This window comes from Aspergillus wentii (assembly GCF_001890725.1).
Source record: "Aspergillus wentii DTO 134E9 unplaced genomic scaffold ASPWEscaffold_9, whole genome shotgun sequence".
Lineage (NCBI taxonomy): Eukaryota > Fungi > Ascomycota > Eurotiomycetes > Eurotiales > Aspergillaceae > Aspergillus > Aspergillus wentii.
The window spans coordinates 336,964-354,298 of record NW_024467840.1 but is presented as its reverse complement, the minus strand read 5'-3'; the positions used below and the strand labels follow the sequence as shown (position 1 = coordinate 354,298).

The window sequence follows — 17,335 nt, the reverse complement described above, 5'->3', positions numbered from 1 at the left end:
AGGTGAGATGAGGGTGAGATTGTATATGGGGGTTCTTTTAGTAGATACACGCCCCACCTTGATTTATAAACAGATGATTTATAAGATGCGGAGAAACAGCTCGGAGAAATGCTGTCAGATTTGATCGTCATCATGCAGATGCATGCAGATGTAGTATGACCGTGGCTTAATTCTTATCCGTCTAGTAGAATATACAGTTACTATTACTCCGCACAGCAGTAGTAGACATACATCATTCATTGAACTATCTACAATCGTACATCATTAAGCCTGCAAATCTAGACAACAACCTTGTGGGTAGCAGGAGCCTCCTCAGGCTCGCCGAAGATGTTAATGTTCCAGCGAGGCTTGTTGGCCGTGTAAGGAATGTTGTACCGTCTGGGTGTGTTGCCGATGGCAGTGATCTTGGCGATTTCTTCGTCGACAAGCTCAATCTCCTTGAAGTTGGCGGCGATACGCGAGGGAGTGACCGACTTGGGGATGACACTGTGGCCACCGACCTGGGACCAGGCGAGGATGACCTGGGCGGGGTTGACTTCCTCGCCGGTACGCTTGGAGACCGCCTCGGCGACTTCCTTGACTTCGGGGCGGGTGATCAGAAGGGGCTCGCCGATCATGTTGTTACCGAAGGCCTACTAATTAGCTGGATTCGAAGAAATAGAGTGGGAGACATACAGAGTAAGCGGTGATGTGAATGTTCTTCTCCTTGCAGTAGTCGATCAACTTGGTGCTTTGGAGGAGAGGGTGACGCTCGATCTGGTTGGCGGCGGGAACAACACCGGTGGCGTTGATGAGAGCCTCGAGCTGGCGGGGTCAGTGCTGCCAAAAGTAATAGATGCGGAGTACTTACGTGCTCAACAGTGTGGTTGGAAACACCAACGGAGCGGGCCTTGGACTTGGGGAGCTGGGTCATGGCCTTCCAGGTGTCGACGATGGAGATGTTGTCTTCAATCTGGACATCACCGCCCTCGACGTTGCTGCCCTCGACGAGAGGGAAGTAGGCGTTGCCAGTCTTGAAGGCGACGGGCCAGTGAACGAGGTAGAGCTATTCGAATTAGCATTGTTGTGATAAGAAAGAGGAGATACCTACGTCAAGGTAGTCGAGCTCAAGCTCAGCCAAGCACTCGTCCAAAGACTTCTCAACAACGGCGGGGTCGTGCTGGCTGTTCCACAGCTTGGATGTCTGGATGGGTCAGTACTATCCAATTACTCTGAGAGGCGACTTACGATGAAAATGTCCTCACGCTTGAGACCCGGGACGTCCTGGTAGGCTCTCTTGATACCAGCAGCGACTTCACGCTGGTTCTGGTAGATGGTGGCCAAATCCTGACATTGTTAGCAGTGTCTTAAACTGCAATTCGAAAGACTCACCAAGTGACGGTAGCCGGCCTTCAAGGCCTCGTAGACAGCCTCACCAACCTGACCAGGGGCAGATTGCCAGGTACCGAAGCCGAGTTGACTGGAGGGTTAGCCGTGGTTTGTTTTGGAGATGAAGGGAACATACGGGATCTCCTTGCCGGAGTTGAGGACGACCTTCTTGTTGAGAGACATTGTGAGATGGAGAGAGAGAGATGATAGATGGGAAAGAGAAAGAGATGAGGATGGATGAAAGAAAGAGGGATGGAGGAGGAGAAGAGGAGAAATAAAAGGTGTCTTCAACTCCGGCGGGGTCAAAACAGTCCCTGCGCAAACCCCGCCATGCCATCGCGGGGCAATCGGTGGCACGCATTGCCCGATTCGGACGGAGAAATTCCCTGTTGAGTCAGAGCCGAGGAATTTTTAGTGATGGATGGATCCCAAAGTGATGAGTTCCGAATGCCAGTGTTTGGCAGACTACTCCATAATATCGTACGTAGTTGGACCTTCCATTCTATTCGGCCCGAATGCGTGCCGCTTCTGAGAGTCTGGATCCGGAGTAAAGAAATCCGGAGATCTGCCATGCTCACTAAGCAGGGTTGTTTTTATGAAACTCTATATAGAACCATGGCACTTCTACACCTGCATGTCAAGCATTTTAGATCATATAAAGCAGCTTTTGTGGAGCATCTCTATATAATTCGGCTCATCAAGATGCCCCCAACACATATATCATAGCCGGAAGACAATGTTGAGTCCTATTTAATAATATAGATTAATAGACAGAGCTAACTGATCTCTATATAATGTAGCTTGTCATGGACTGTAAGACAATACGAGATATTTGTGTCTATTTACCATAGTAAGTCCTCTGTAGGTAGTCTCATTTCCATTCTCTGACAATATCTTTGTTTATACTCATCGTGCGATTTTATTGTACCAGACGGATTATTCTTTTTTAATAAGCATAAATTTAGGCTATTTTTATATTATTTAGTGAAAGGAAACAATTTGTGAATGATCGATATAGAAACTAATTAGAAAATAATCTATAGGATATGCCCCCATTTCTTATACTTTCGGGCATTATTAAAATAGAATTGAGCGTTTATCTTCTAGAAAATAGATATAAATCTTAATATTACTCGAGGCTAGTCTATTTTCATTGCTCTGAGGGAAGTCTAATTTTGCCTATTTTACATCAACATTATCCGCTCTAAAATATGAACAAATTACATGACACCACTCTATCCATAAGATCACCGTGGAGAGACACCACAAAGCCTTAGATATAGCTGAGATCCTGGAAGCGATCCTGCTACAGACTGATGTCTACACGTTACTATCTGCCCAACAAGTCTGTCGATACTGGAATAACCTCATCAACAACTCCGACAACATCCAAATTGCCCTCTTTTCAAATCAAGCAGAACACGCCATTCTCCAGGGAGGAAACGCATCCAAAACCCCATCATCCAACAGCTGTGGTTAGGACTCCGGAAAGATTCCCTTTGATTGAACGGGCAAAGGCGCACACAAACGCGATGAGACAAGTTGGAAACGCATGCTTATCCACCAGCCTCCCACATCTCAAATGACAATAATCGAGACTGATCAAAAGGGTGACCAATGCTCTTAGATACAGTATCTATCTTGCTATAGTCCTTTTAAGATTGTTTATTGCTATATACTGAAAGTATTCTACACCCTTTATCAAGGTGGATGGTTTGCGCAGGATATGTATAGCAGATGGGATGACTTGACAGCCGATTTGCTATGACACAATATTTAGTAGACCTCCAGCAGGGTAAAGCTAAATAATAAAATGGCTGGCTTCATTAATGAACTCCTGACACAACCAAGATTCGTGATCGGTCTATCCATGGAATTAGAATCTTAGCAAATCGATGGCCAGTCAGACCATGTGGGGTTGATCAATTATGGGTCGATCGATGTTTGTTTGTTCTGTTTGAACTGGGGCATGTGGTTGTTGTTTTCTCTCTTTTTGCACGATATATCATAAGAGCTGCCTATTAGATAGCTAATATCTGAGCCATAATCGAGCTCACTACAAATCCCAATGGAAGTGGAATAGAAGGTTCGTGATGGACTATCGGCACTAGTGACCCCGCCGATCTCTCAGCTGAGGTGGACTTGGATGCCGCAGAGTTTTCCGCTCTTTTCAGCTTTTCAGCTCGATCAACTCATTCAGCCCAATTTATGTAGCCTATGAAAGTAAGTAGACTGCTGTGGGGTAATTTAAATTCGCATGATTTATTAGCAATCACACCCCTGGCGTTGGATTTCTTTTCTCGTTCTGTCTCCATCTGCAAATAATATTTACAAGTCTTTATGCAAACTCTACCTAGTGTCCTTTTCCAACACCATGTTACCCCATGATGGAGCTGTCCACCATCCCTTGGGTGGTGGGTCGTATTATTTCGGGAAGAAACTCATCAGATATCTGAATGATCAATGTACTCGACCTACAATTGCTGTTCATATCGGCTCGCAGCCAAACAGCAGTCCACATGTTGGCAATATGGTCACTTTTGCGACAGGATTCGCCCTTGCCGCTGCTTTGAAGAAAGAGTTCCAGCGAGATATTAAGGCCAAGTTCCTTTATGTGGATAGCGCCCCTTCCCCAGGTCAGGACATCAATATCAACGGGGTCAGATATCAAAAAAGTCTCAAACACACAGGAGACTTCGGGGCAAACCAAGCGGCGTTTACAAAGGTGCTAGACGAAATGTCTGCCCTGTCCGGTGTACCATATGACATTGAGACACAAAATTTCTGGCGATCGAATCCTGCGTTTGGAGCTATTCTCCGGGACATCGTGGGTCGTCACAAAACCCTTGGCCCTCATATGTCACCAGAAACAGGCAAGCTGGCGATTCGCGCATCATGTACACACGAAGGATGCGGGCTAGCAGATAAACACGGCATGAACAATAAGTACCACGACAATAACATCACATTCGTGTGTCCTGAGCATGGAGACCACCACATCGATCTCACATCACCTCAAGATCTAGACCGGTTGGAGTTCAACACGCCCCTGCGCAACCTCATCCGGATTCTCATCTGCAGTCGAGATCCAAACACATCGTGGATTATGTGTACTGGGGCTGATTATGCCGGTTTCTACCAGGAACAGCTGACATGGAGGCTGCTGGAGCGGCCTGCAAGTGCCCCGGTGATATTTTATGCGCCTCTTGTCCTCGATTGGTCTGGGGGGAAGCTCTCAAAGAGCATGTATGTCAAGCAGGGTGCATACAAGTATCTGCGTGATTCAGGGCGCAGTTACGTGCTAGATACAGATGCATTTTTCAGGAATGAAGGTGGGCTCAAGGCGTTGTTTGAGGAAGTGCAGGATTGGGTGGAGAATCCATATAAGCTGTTCAGGAACTACTCCGTGGAGTATCTTGACACGCAACTGATATCTCGGGGGATGAAGCTTATAGAGAATGGCTCTGCTTAGACTATTAGAACATTAATCCATTATATATGCATTGGAACACTTAATGATGGCCCATAATCCAACCTCTTAATCCTTTGGATCAGACTGTGTAAAGAAATCTGATATCTTTTTCCGTCCAGCCGGACTTGATGTAGGCGCTTTCTTAGCCTCTTCTCGATCATCTACCTTCCTCCTCTCCGGCTTCTCTTCCTCTGGCCTGGAGAAAACATGATCCTGTTTATCCATCGGTACCCTCTCCAGCAGCGCAACCGGAACCCAACAATACTTCTGCGGCGCGCCCTTCAACCACCCTTCCGAAATAGCCCCCTTCAAACTAATCGGCTCTCTCAACCTCCACAAATCCAGAATCTCATATGCATATTTCGACACCTTCCTCCCGGAATTAAAGTCTTCATTTCCTATCCCCCCATCCTCGGGCACTTCGCCGGGAGTCTTGCCGGGAGAAACGCGCGCAACGTATTCAAGTCGCGAGTGCGGCGCGGTCGTGTAGAACCAGATCCGTCGCACGCTGGCTGGAAGGAGATACCGCCGGTACTCGTGGTTCTTTGCGCGCGTGGAGATATTGTACATGTGCTCGGGCTTGATGCTCATGAAGATGTCGCTGCGACTAGTTTTGGGGGTTAGGGTTTTTGTTTTGGACATTGTGATTGTGATTTGAATAGTGTTGACTTTGTTTTTTGTTTCTTTGTTGCAGCATAAAGGGCAGCTACCTATGATGGGATTCAATTGCGCTAAGCCTGTTCGGGGATAGGGTATAGCTGACGCGACCTGTTTTATTACGGAAATGGCCTGGTATTATTACCGCAATATTGTTGTATTAGGGTTAGTCTTGTAACATGACTCCAGGCCTCGGTATCATGCAGTCAGCATAACTTTATGCTATCTACATGTAGTTTATTAATTCCAGCTACTTTTTTGTATTTGAATAAATGAAGATAAACAATATGAAAGGCTGGATAGCCTGTGTATTTAAGAAGACATAAAGATTGCAGAGTACTGAGAGCCGTTGAACACCAGATCAGGGCGTGCCGCGGGGTAGAAGATGCATGGATTATCAACATTAAGATATGGATGATAATCTTATGGCTACAGGCATGTCTCGTATTTAGTCTTATAGAGTAACTTTACACAAGCTTTGTGGCCGAATTATATCCAGCATCGTGATACCCTATCTCCATGAATTCGGGTAACCTCATCTATCCATAACCGTCCTTGCTGCCTCAGCTAGCGCCGCAAAAGTACCAGCGACAAGGCTGGCAAATCAATTTTTGCCAGCACAGGTATCACGTTAGATAAATGCACTCAGACTGCGGCAGTTAAATGGTGCTGTTTGATTGAACCATTTCATAAAAAGATACGCGCAAGGCACTCAGCCGCAGTCCCTGCCTGAGGCTGCCTAACAATGAATTCAGCTGAGCTGAGATTTTTTTTTATTTTGACAACATCATGACTCGTCCAACTCGTCCAACCAACTTCTTCTCTCCTTCAGCCTCCTCAACATGAATGCCCAGCCAAAAATGTTAGAGCTGGTGTTCAACCACATCGTCTTTCCTCCCAGACTGCCCGGGAGGCAAGATAGCCAGGTTGAAGATGTCGAGCGGGACCTAGTTTCGCGGCTACTGGATGCGACCAAGGTGCTCAAGGACTGCTCGATGGGCGACGACCTGGCTGCCTGGAACTCGGTCGAGGAGTCTTTGGAGACATGCAAAATAGTAAATGATAATGGACATATCAACAGGGTGGCTTTGCTAGATGCACTCAACCAGTTGCAACCGTACCATGCGATCATCCTGCGTATTACAGAGCAAAATGCTGGCCTTATCATCCGAAGAGCTGGGTAAGAACCAATATATCAATACGTGATCTCCAAATCTAATCAAACACCAGTCTCACTGAAGATGTCATCTTTGAAGCCTTTGAAGCATCGCCCGCTGCTGAACAGACTCTGGCAGCAAAGGGTGCCCTCCAGTGGGATTTTCCCGGCATTGCCGTGTCGCTCCCACTGTCTGAATTCTATAACCCTGTTTTTCAGGACAACTTAACTTCGTTTCTCGAAAAGGCCAGTCTCGAGTTAGTAGACGAGTTCGCGGCCAAATCACACAAAGCAGGAGCCACGATCACAGAGAACCGCGACACGACAAATCCAGCACTCATCACCCAGTTCCTTGCAACCGTCCTCGAAGTGAATGGGAGTCGTGTATATCCCCCAGTCCTGCGAAAGCGTATCAAGGATGACGTGTGCTGGGATGATGCAGAGCTGCCATGGCGACGGAGTCCGTATTGGCTTATTCTTCGTGTCTCGGTGCAGCGAATGCTTTACCTGAAACTAGGCGAAAAAAGAGGGCGGATCCAGTATAAATTCCTGCTATGCTATTTGATGGCCCATCTACTGGCGAATTCTGTCCACGTTCTCAGTTCAGAGCGGTGCGACTTTCTTAAAACGAAACTGTGTCGTCGTCTGGCCAAGTTAGAAAGTGAAAGGGTGATTGACGGCCCTGCTCTTGCTCAGACATATACACACCTTTTTGTTACCATTGGATCGGTCTGTCAAAAGTCTATTGATTCCGCAACGGCTTCCATCGAAAACCAGTGGAATTCCTTCAAACAGAAAACCCGTCGCCAGATTCCAACTCTTCCTCTGCGTGCGGAAAACCAAGACCTAGAGTTGACCCTTCCCAACAGTAGCGCCTACCTCGCAGAGGTACTCCGTCATCCTAATTGCCAGAAAGCAAAAAAGGCAAAGGTCGATCCTTCTACTCTTGGATCGAACGCCAGCAAAAGCACAACTGAGCAATTCGAAAGCCTGTCCACACGATACTCGGCACTTGCAGACAAAGAGATGTCAATTGAATCCACCACACGGCAGATACCGAAGACCAAGTTGGAATGTGAGGATCGATGCAAGATCGTCGCTCCTCGCATCACCAACCATCTGATAGGTGTAGGGGTTGCCTATGATGGTGATCCAGAGAATATGAGTATATTTATTCTGGATATATTCGAAATGTGGGTGGAGCTCGACAAGTGTGCCACCGTTGTTTATCCTTTATTACGCGAATACCACCCATGCTTCGACCCTGAGATACTGGATGTGTTACTTCTCCCACGATTGCATCATATGCATCGTCTCCAGAAAATACAGTCTTATCTTCATGAACGGTGCACTGCAGCGAAGAAGAAGATGACAATTTTCAGTGACCCAGAACAAGGCTGTTTTGCAGATCGGTATTTCGACTTCGATTCAGCTGACAACATGCAAAGGCTATACCAGTTGCAGAAGCGGATTGAGGCTGCATCTACCAAGACTCGAAATGCGAAAGAAAGGGAACTCGAAAATGTGAATGCAAAGCATAAAGAGCTCTCCCAGAGTATAGCGCAGACAGCCTGCACTCAGCGACGGCTTCCTGATGGAAATCACGATATACGAGGATGCGATCGTTGCTTCCATCTTCGAAGTCGCCGTAGGCTTAGAATTCAAGTTCACGAGGACTTCCTTCCCCTGGAAAACCGCGTTAAATGTGTCGTTCAGAAAAGGGCGATTGTTTTCGAGCTCGACACTCCGGCTTCATTTTTGGCGTATCGTGAGACCACCTGGGAGATTATCAACACACTGTGTTTCAAAGCAATTCAATCAACTGAGAACACACCAAACATGTTGCTCGGAGATTACAGTCAACTCAAGAACTTCGATACCCGTCGCAACCGGCGGTTGTCCTTAGCCTCAAATACAAAATCCTATCTTGATACGCATTATAATTGGAAAAGGTTGCCGGCAAAGGCTGCCAACATTTTGTTGCCGTTGGGGTTGAACTTCTCATACTACGATTCAGGAAGGAGCATCTGGGCCAAGGATGTCCCGCAACAGTTGACTTTTGCGCATCATTTTGTTCTCAAGCTACCGAGAGGTCTGTCATTCGCGGACCTTTATTCGTCACCAGCCTTTGCACCTGATAGCGATGGCCCTTCTTCGTACGAGGTCATTGCCAGTGTCACGAAGTGTCCACCCGATTTGAGCGTCCATGAGTTCAAAGCTCACCAGAGCTTAGTGGCAGGAAAGAACAGCCGTTGGATTTCTATCCTTACCGAACTTGGATCATCAAATATCAATCTAAGTCTTCAGGATACAATGGTACTCTTTCATCATCTTGCCTTACAAGCAGGACCTAGGTTGGATAATGATCATCTCCGAGCCGTACATGTTGTATTTAAAGATGAGAAATTTTGCCAAAGACTCATCGAACAGATCGAACATCATGCAGAAGCAATTTCGGCAAATTGGCGCGAAAGTTATTACATGGAAACGCTGCTGACTTTGACAATCCGCATATGTGACCTGGGCTGTTCAGAAACATCAACCCAGGCGTTTCAACTTCTAGTCAAGATTCGTCAGATTACATTGAACTGGATTCGTCTTCTACGCAACGAGACAAGGTCTACGCAAGAGGTCGATGTTGCTGAACGCGCAGCCCGTTATGGGTTCATGTCAGCGCTGCTATGTCGTAGGACATTTGCGCCTCATGCGTACAACGATACCGACCTGGATGCCGAGTCATTCCGCACATTCATCGAAGCTACTCTTGCCATGCAGGAGAACCTTGTTGTGGATTTGAGTAAATTCTCTGCAACAACACACAATATGCTGGTCCGCGATATCAAAATGACTTTCCGGATAAGAACCGTGCTTCGCAAATTGGTCAAGCGGTATCCATCTAGTTTGGAGTCTGCCATGGAAGCAGTCTGGCCCGATGCAGACAGTGCTTCTCGAACGTATACGCAATGGAAGTTTCTATCATCTCCATATGACTGGTGGGTGACATCAACGGTTGAGGCTACCAGAGACACAGTGGCTCAGACGGTACATTACCATCTCCTCGAAGGCCATCTTCTGGTAGACGGAAGAGCACTTGGAAAACTACCAGCAGATATCAGAGATTCTGAAATTCTGAAAGGCCTTTTTGGTAACCAGCGACTTCTGGCGTTTCCTTCGCCTCTACAAGGAATGAGTTACGTTCTAGGCATTCAAAAAGACGGCCATGAGATTCATCTTGGATACCGAAAAGAGCAGTTGGTCATTCGGGCTCGAACAAGAACTGCGTTACTGGAATTAATACCTAGAAGCGTTTTTTTTAACGGTTCTATTTTTGATTTACCTGGGTCTTTGATTTTCGACTGCGTTCATTGGGTTGACTTGCGAACTGGCATTCTGGAAGCTCGACAACAACCGCATATCTGGAGAAGCAGGCCCGGAAACTGGACTATAAACACTTCCACTCGCCGTGCAAGCCGTAACCAAGGATCTACTTTGGTTGATCCCAATAGCAGAACATTTTCCCTTGTTGCTCAAATTTTCCGTCACTTCGAACAGCCTCAAAAGCTGACACTGTACCAACCAGTGTCCAAGAACCTGTCTGTCGACCTGAGACACATGAATCTCACTTTCCATGTTAATAAGCTGGGACATTTACATTGCAGGCAGCTTGGCGCTGAAATTGATTCGAATCAGGACGCTGGAACATTGTACGGGTTGCAGAGTATGCTGGTCCTGCGTGATGGAGCACATCGGAGTGTTATAACTCCCCTAGGGGGGATGCGTTATCAACGCCATGGGATACACGTACTTGTCCAGATAGAGAACTATGGAAGTTACGCGAAGTATACGATCGATGATGTCCTGGGACGACTCCATTGTCCGCCTGAGCCACGGTTGCTATACAACAAAGCTCAACTTCACGCTTTCACGTCGTTTGTCCTCCCAGACCCACTTACAGGCCGAACAGGGACCGAAGAAGCACTGCGCTGTCTTCAATCTGGATATTGCCAACCGTGGTGCCCGCTTATCCCACAATTGGTAGACATGCTCCAAGCCCTCGCAAAACTGACACCACAACGACGGTACTATCCCAAGGAACTGAGACGGCAACAGGTGGTGCATTGGGATCCACATTTGACAACGACTATTCAACATGATGCTTATCAAGTGGTGGTTGACTGGATCATGAAAAAATCGAAACGCCTTTCATTATTCCAAACCGATCAAAAAAAGGCCACCGTTGTGGAAGAATTCCCAGAAACACCTCACCTTCTCGAAAGGGCTCTTTGGCGTCGATTAATCTACGAACGTCCAGACACACTAGTGAAAGACCTATCACCACCCTCCGATCTTACATACATTGCTCGAGATGGCCGAACACTCTCCCCACGCACAGCCAACGTTTGGGAAATAGTATCTTTACTTCGCCAAAGGCCCCAATCAGTGTGTACGACTCCGAAGCTGCCAAATATTCTGAAGCTATTCCCCATTATCGGCGGCTATGTCAAAGAATTCGCACCGTTTGATATTATAGAATATCTGAGCACAGATCTGGCCCAGGAGTGGGGTGGTCTGGTCAACCTCTGCCGAGAATGCGCGCCCAACGATGTCTACAAACTCATGTTTCAATTGGGTATGGTCACCTTCGGCAGCAAGGTTGATATGACACTAGTGAGAACGATAGTCGCCTTCTTTGTTTTGGATGCTCTCAAAGGACTGAGCTTTTTCCCCTTGTATTCAACTTTCACCGGTCTCGGGACAAACGAAAGGCCTTCGTCTGAAGCACTTTTAGGCAATGTCCGATTCTGCTGCAAAAAGTATCGAAGTCCAGCTATCTCGAAGAAAATGATGAAGAAAATGAGCCAGGAGGACTGGGATCGCATCATGTCTGGCAAAGAGAGATATGAGGAGGATTGCCAAAAGGAAAGTGAAGAGTTCACCAAGTTCCTCCTTGCCCAATGGCCGACGGCTGATCCTTCCGTCGAGGGATTTAAAGCGAAATGTGTGGATGTTGATCAAGCTCTTGACGCTATACTTCCTTTGTGGGAGGAGTCCTATGGAAACCTGAAGTTTTCCAGCCACATCAACCAGGTGCAAGCTATTCTCGACCGACATTCTACCAAGAAACGAATCAGTACACCAGAACTTATAATCCCGAAGATTGAGGTATTTGGCCTACACAGAAGCCACGAAAGCCTCATTCCTGAATTAGCAAGAGACTTGTTGGGGAAGCCAGGGCCCAAAATAAGAGTTGAATCTGCGAATCCGACAGGTTCTGAGCAGCCAATTCTTCACAGGGCACAACAGTGGGCAAGGCGTAGTATATCTGCTAGCTGGCAGTCGATGTTCAAAGACGAGAGAATTTCAACGCCGGAAATCAGTGAGTTGGAAACGATAACTAACAAGCTAATCCGCTCCGATTGTTCAGTGCGATCAACCTACGGCAAAGACCTGATGCAAAGTATCAATGCCTTGAAAATGGTCAAGACAACGGCCGAGGAGAAGCCGCATGAGAATATCAGTTTCAATGAAGAAATCAGCAAGGCTCGTGACTTGGTCCGTCAATATCACAGCCAGATATGCAATGCCCTTGCCAAGGACGATACACGACTCTCATGGCTTACAAAGGCAAATTTGTGGCCATGCGTGACGCCCACTGCAATCTTGGAACAACTACGGTCGACGTCTGAGCCCATATTTGGACGGGATATGAAGCCTGCTTTCATGGAATACGCAAGAGCCATTGTCCACTTGCAACGTCTACTCCGCGTGAAAGATGCATATATGAAGGGTGACGAAGGAAGATTGAAACAAGAACGCGACAATCCCGGACACGTCAACTGGGACACGAATACATACCCAGACTGGTTATTGTTAGAGATTGACGCCAATATGCAAATCCGCGAGGACCAGGTCACGGTGGCTATGGAAATGATTCATCCTACTTCTGATGAAAACTCTGTTTTGCAAATGAATATGGGACAGGGGAAAACCTCCGTTATCATGCCAATGGTGGCCTGTGTTCTTGCCAATGGAGATATTCTGAATAGACTTCTAGTCCCCAAGGCTTTGCTATCTCAGACCGCGCAGATTCTTCAGTCAAGACTGGGAGGATTGTTGGGAAGGGAAATTACACACATTCCATTCTCACGTCGGACACAGACAACCCTAGAGCATATTCAGGAATATTCCCGGCTGCATGACGAGATGCGACAGGGATCGGGGGTCATTCTGGGTATTCCGGAACATGTCTTGTCCTTCAAGCTGTGTGGGCTCCAGCGCGTGTCCGATTCACGAGTCGCGGAAGCTGCCGTGATGGTGGCAACTCAGCGTTGGCTGGACAAGGCCTGTCGTGACATTCTAGATGAGTGCGATTTCACTCTCGCTGCCAAGACACAGCTTATCTACCCCAGTGGATCTCAATTGGCAGTGGATGGCCATCCCCATCGTTGGGAGGTTGCTCAGGTCATGCTGAGTCTGGTTGCATTTCACGTTCGGGAATTGGCGCAGGAATATCCTCAAAGCATTGACGTGGTTGAGCGGACGGTTTCGGGGTTTCCTGTCGTCTACCTCCTACGAAAAGACGTTGAAGAGGCCCTCACAAAAAGAATCATGGATGACATCTGCTATGGTCGAACGTCTATACTGCCTATCCGACAGTTTTCAGAATGGCAGCATGCCATGCTCCGATTCTTCTTTTCCCAAGAGAATGTCAACCAAATTGCGACCCAAAATATCATGCGGTTATTCCCCGATAGTCCTAAGGCCAAGAAGAACTTGTACCTTCTCCGAGGGTTGTTAGTGAATGGAATTCTACTCCTCTGTCTGAAGAAACGATGGAATGTTCAGTATGGCTTGGATCCCAGGCGCGACCCTGTAGCGGTCCCTTTCCATGCAAAGGGTGTTCCATCCGAACAGGCAGAATGGGGGCATCCCGACGTTGCTATTCTATTTACCTGTCTAGCATTTTACTACGAAGGACTCAATCAGAAGCAGTTGCGACAAAGTCTGCAGGCTGTTCTGAAATCCGATGATCCTGCTACTGAGTACGATCGATGGACGCAAGCTTCAGCGACCCTACCAGAGGCTCTACGGCACTGGAATATAATCAATGTCGACGATGATGGACAGGTTGCAGAGATTTGGAACCATTTACGCTTTGCCACTGTCGTCATCAATCATTTCCTTAACAATTTCGTCTTCCCAGTCCACGCCAAGCAGTTCAGTATTAAGCTGCAGGCATCGGGCTGGGACGTCCCTCTTTTCTCACTTGATAAGCCCACAGTGGGAGTAAAACGCCCCGGTTTGACGACTGGATTCAGTGGAACGAACGATAATCGACGTCTGCTTCCTTTGACTATTCAGCAACGAGATCTTCTGGGTCTCTCGCATACTAATGCTGAAGTCCTGACTTATCTCCTCCAAAAGAGAAGTCGCCATTACATGCTTGCCAGCAAGGATGGACGACGTCTTTCTGAACGCGGCCTCCTGGGAAATCTCAAATGGAATAGGATCCGGATTCTGATAGATGCGGGTGCGTTTATTCTGGAGATGGATAACAAGAGTTTGGTCAAGGCGTGGTTGCAGCAAGATACCGAAGCCCAAGCCGGAGTATACTTTGGGGCTGATAACAAGCCGTGGGTACTGTATCGTCATGGAAGGGATGTCCCGTTAATTGCAACTCCATTTGCCGATGATTTGTCGAAATGTGTCGTTTACTTGGATGAGGCGCATACTCGAGGGACGGATTTGAAGTTTCCAGCGTATGCTCGAGGTGCAGTGACTTTGGGTTTGAATCAAACCAAGGATCATACGGTTCAAGGTATGTAAGTTCGTCAGTTTAAAAGGTTGATACTGACACATTCAGCGGCCATGAGACTGAGACAACTGGGAACAACACAGTCGATCACCTTTGTTGCACCGCCTGAGGTTCATCAAAGTATTCTTGATGTTTGTCAGAAGGGACTGCAGTATAGGATTGACTCTTCGCATGTGATCACCTGGCTGATGGATCAGACGTGCAACAACAATAAAGAACTTCAGCCGCTTTACTTTGCTCAAGGAAGGGATTTCTGTCAGCGCAGACAAGCAGAGGACAACTATAAAAACTTTTTGACAAATTCCAGTCAGCGGCTGGCATACATGAAGGTTTTGCAGCAGCCTGAACAACAGGACCTGGAAGAACTCTATGGGCCAAAGACATCCAATAACGATGCCCGGGTGGGTGATGTTGGACTGAGTGGAAAGCTGTATCTATTCCAACGAGAACTTCGAGAGAGACAGCAAGACTCCAGTCTCATCAGCGCATTTTCTAGTTTAGCACTAGAAGAAGTCGAACAGGAACGAGAGGTGGCTTTTGAAATTGAACAAGAGAGAGAGGTTCAAAGGCCCGAGCATATGAAGCCGCTCACATTTGCAGCACTGTCAAGGGCCATCCGCAGATTCATCACAACTGGTGTGTTGAGCGGGGAGAGTGGATACATGAGGGCATCGGCGGCATTGCAGTCAACACAGTTGGGACAGAAGTATGGTATCGACGCGTCATCTCTTCTGCAGCATCTGTATGTCTCGATCGAGTTCACCAGGACAGTGAAGGTAAAGAATGGGCAGACAATGGATAGCTACACAGTAAGTGTCTCCCTTCATAAGCCCGATCAAGCTAACAGTATCAGCGTCCGGTCAATTGGGTTCTTTGGAGTCGAAAATCAGAAACCGGACTTGTTGTGATTCCTGAAGAAGCAGAACTGTTGATTCCCATCATCCGGTCTGTTGGGGATTCCATGGTCCATCTCTTCACGTATGCGGCACCTGTTACACGGAAGATGTTGCATTTCAACCGTCTTGATTACCATGCCATTCCCAGCTTTCCGGTCGATTGGAGCCCACCAGCTTGGCTTTCGTTTGAGCTGGGAATCTTGGCCGGTAGACTCTATTTTGAATTTTCTGAATACCACCCACTTTTGGATCGTATTTTGTGTGTTGGAAATGGTGGTGTTAAGTCGAATGGTCCTTTGGATATTGAGGCTAGGGATGGCGTTCAGTCGAATACTCATAGGAATATGCTTGATTTTCTTGGAGAGTGGCTATCTTTGCGGCGACAAGGACAGGACATTACCCATACGCCGATGGGATATGTCTGTCAAGGGTGGCAGCTTCGCAGTGATCACCCATTCTTTGCTCGACGGGTACTGGAGATCGATGCGGCTGGACAGATTTTAAACCAAGCCAGCTATTCATCTCCAGAACCGGTCGACGAATTTGACGGTGAGGAGGAATTGGAGGATGACGAGGAATGATTAATGTACGGAGTTATTTAGGAACTGGCTTATCTACAAATGGAATGTGATATCACAGATCGACAAACCACTGACAGATCATAACAATGACAGCCACCTGGCTCCCTTGAGCTTTTTTATTGGGCCAGGTGCCAATCTAGCCAGACCATTCCCCCCTTGCAGAAATATCGCTATCAAAGAACTTGGCCTCAGGTTGACAGCGGTTGTACGTGGCCTGCAAGTCAGACTTTTCTCCCCATTCCATCGCAATGTCACCTTCTTCTTTTCCATCCTCATCTTCATCATGGCTCAAATACATCTATTGTCATGGCCCTCTCCCAAGGGCATGTGTCTTGGGTTAGTCGGCTTGTTTTTCATAAGTCTGATGTCGATGTTTCTATATTTAGACGTCGTGTCAGAAAAGCAGATAGGCACGCCAATTTCGGACAGAACCACCAAGAATGATCAGATCGTGCGAGAGCTGAGCGATATCACGAATCGGTTTAATCATGGTGCCGTTAACTCGAGTACTGGGGTTGTGATGGCCTCTATCACGAACGAGGATCTATCTTGGCTGCTTGATTATTGCAAAGAATCGTATGTTTCGCTCTTCTAGGTTTACACTGCTAATCCATCAGAAACACCATTCCTTTTGTCTATACCACCGAAACTCCTCCCGAGCGAGATCTTCTCATCCCACGAACGACCCGAGGCCGTGAAGCCGCCGCGTATCTTTCCTACGTTGTCGACTTCTACGACCGTCTCCCTCCATACTCGATCTTCGTCCACTCCAATCCCGACCAATGGCACAATGACCTCTTCGGACCACACACCTCAGTGACACTCCGCAACCTCCGTCTCGAAGCCGTCGATGTAAAAGGCTACGTCAATCTCCGCTGCGAACACAACCCGGGCTGTCCAACAAGCGTATCCCCATTCCGTCCTACAGAAATTGACATCAAGAACAATGATATCCGCGCGTTCTTCCCGCAGGTTTACCAGACCCTCTTTGACGTTCCATCGGCAGACGTGCCGGATGAGATCGGCAATGTATGCTGTGGACAGTTTGCGGTTAGTCGGGAGAGGATTGTATCGCGTCCTCGAGCGGATTATGAGCGCATGCTCGAGTGGGCGGAGACGACAGAGTTGACGGATAATTTTGGGGTGGGGTGGGTGTTTGAGAAGGTGTGGCATATTGTGTTTGGGATGGAGGCTTTGTAGTAAGTTTTTCTTTCTTCCTTTGATTCGGTGTGTGGAATATTGACTTGATAGTTGTCCGAGATATGAGCAATGTCGCTGTGATGCGTATGGATGGTGCGGTCCGTTGCCATCGGGAGAGACACTGCAGGCAGTGATGGGTTGATTTATGTTGGATCTGTTTGGATATAATGAGGTAATAATGTGGTTGCT

General features: G+C 47.4%; 5 protein-coding genes across 5 annotated transcripts; 3 read left to right on the top strand and 2 right to left on the bottom strand.

Moving 5' to 3' along the window:
* Positions 1-278: 278 nt before the first annotated feature.
* On the bottom strand, positions 279-1,551 carry akr1 (putative aldehyde reductase (AKR1); the record flags this gene model as incomplete). The annotated part of the gene is made up of 7 exons (XM_040833659.1): positions 279-632; positions 676-804; positions 851-1,045; positions 1,091-1,183; positions 1,228-1,326; positions 1,372-1,459; positions 1,505-1,551. 7 exons carry the CDS (start codon positions 1,549-1,551, stop codon positions 279-281), a joined length of 1,005 nt encoding a protein of 334 aa, XP_040683883.1.
* A 2,006-nt stretch (positions 1,552-3,557) lies between these two features.
* ASPWEDRAFT_45760 (uncharacterized protein) lies at positions 3,558-5,244 on the top strand. The gene has a single exon (XM_040836619.1). It carries the CDS (start codon positions 3,743-3,745, stop codon positions 4,838-4,840), a length of 1,098 nt encoding a protein of 365 aa, XP_040683882.1. The 5' UTR covers positions 3,558-3,742; the 3' UTR covers positions 4,841-5,244.
* ASPWEDRAFT_45758 (uncharacterized protein) lies at positions 4,757-5,504 on the bottom strand. The gene is made up of 2 exons (XM_040836618.1): positions 4,885-5,504; positions 4,757-4,832 (listed from the first exon to the last, which is right to left on the bottom strand). The coding sequence occupies exon 1, from the start codon at positions 5,480-5,482 to the stop codon at positions 4,907-4,909; it is 576 nt and encodes a 191-aa protein (XP_040683881.1). The 5' UTR covers positions 5,483-5,504; the 3' UTR covers positions 4,757-4,832; positions 4,885-4,906.
* Positions 5,505-6,339: 835 nt separating this feature from the next.
* On the top strand, positions 6,340-15,946 carry ASPWEDRAFT_120922 (uncharacterized protein; the record flags this gene model as incomplete). The annotated part of the gene is made up of 4 exons (XM_040829030.1): positions 6,340-6,677; positions 6,728-14,472; positions 14,518-15,278; positions 15,323-15,946. The coding sequence occupies 4 exons, from the start codon at positions 6,340-6,342 to the stop codon at positions 15,944-15,946; spliced, it is 9,468 nt and encodes a 3,155-aa protein (XP_040683880.1).
* Positions 15,947-16,229: 283 nt separating this feature from the next.
* On the top strand, positions 16,230-17,288 carry ASPWEDRAFT_176873 (DUF3431 domain-containing protein; the record flags this gene model as incomplete). The annotated part of the gene is made up of 3 exons (XM_040831571.1): positions 16,230-16,522; positions 16,564-17,145; positions 17,198-17,288. 3 exons carry the CDS (start codon positions 16,230-16,232, stop codon positions 17,286-17,288), a joined length of 966 nt encoding a protein of 321 aa, XP_040683879.1.
* Between the last annotated feature and the right edge of the window lie 47 nt (positions 17,289-17,335).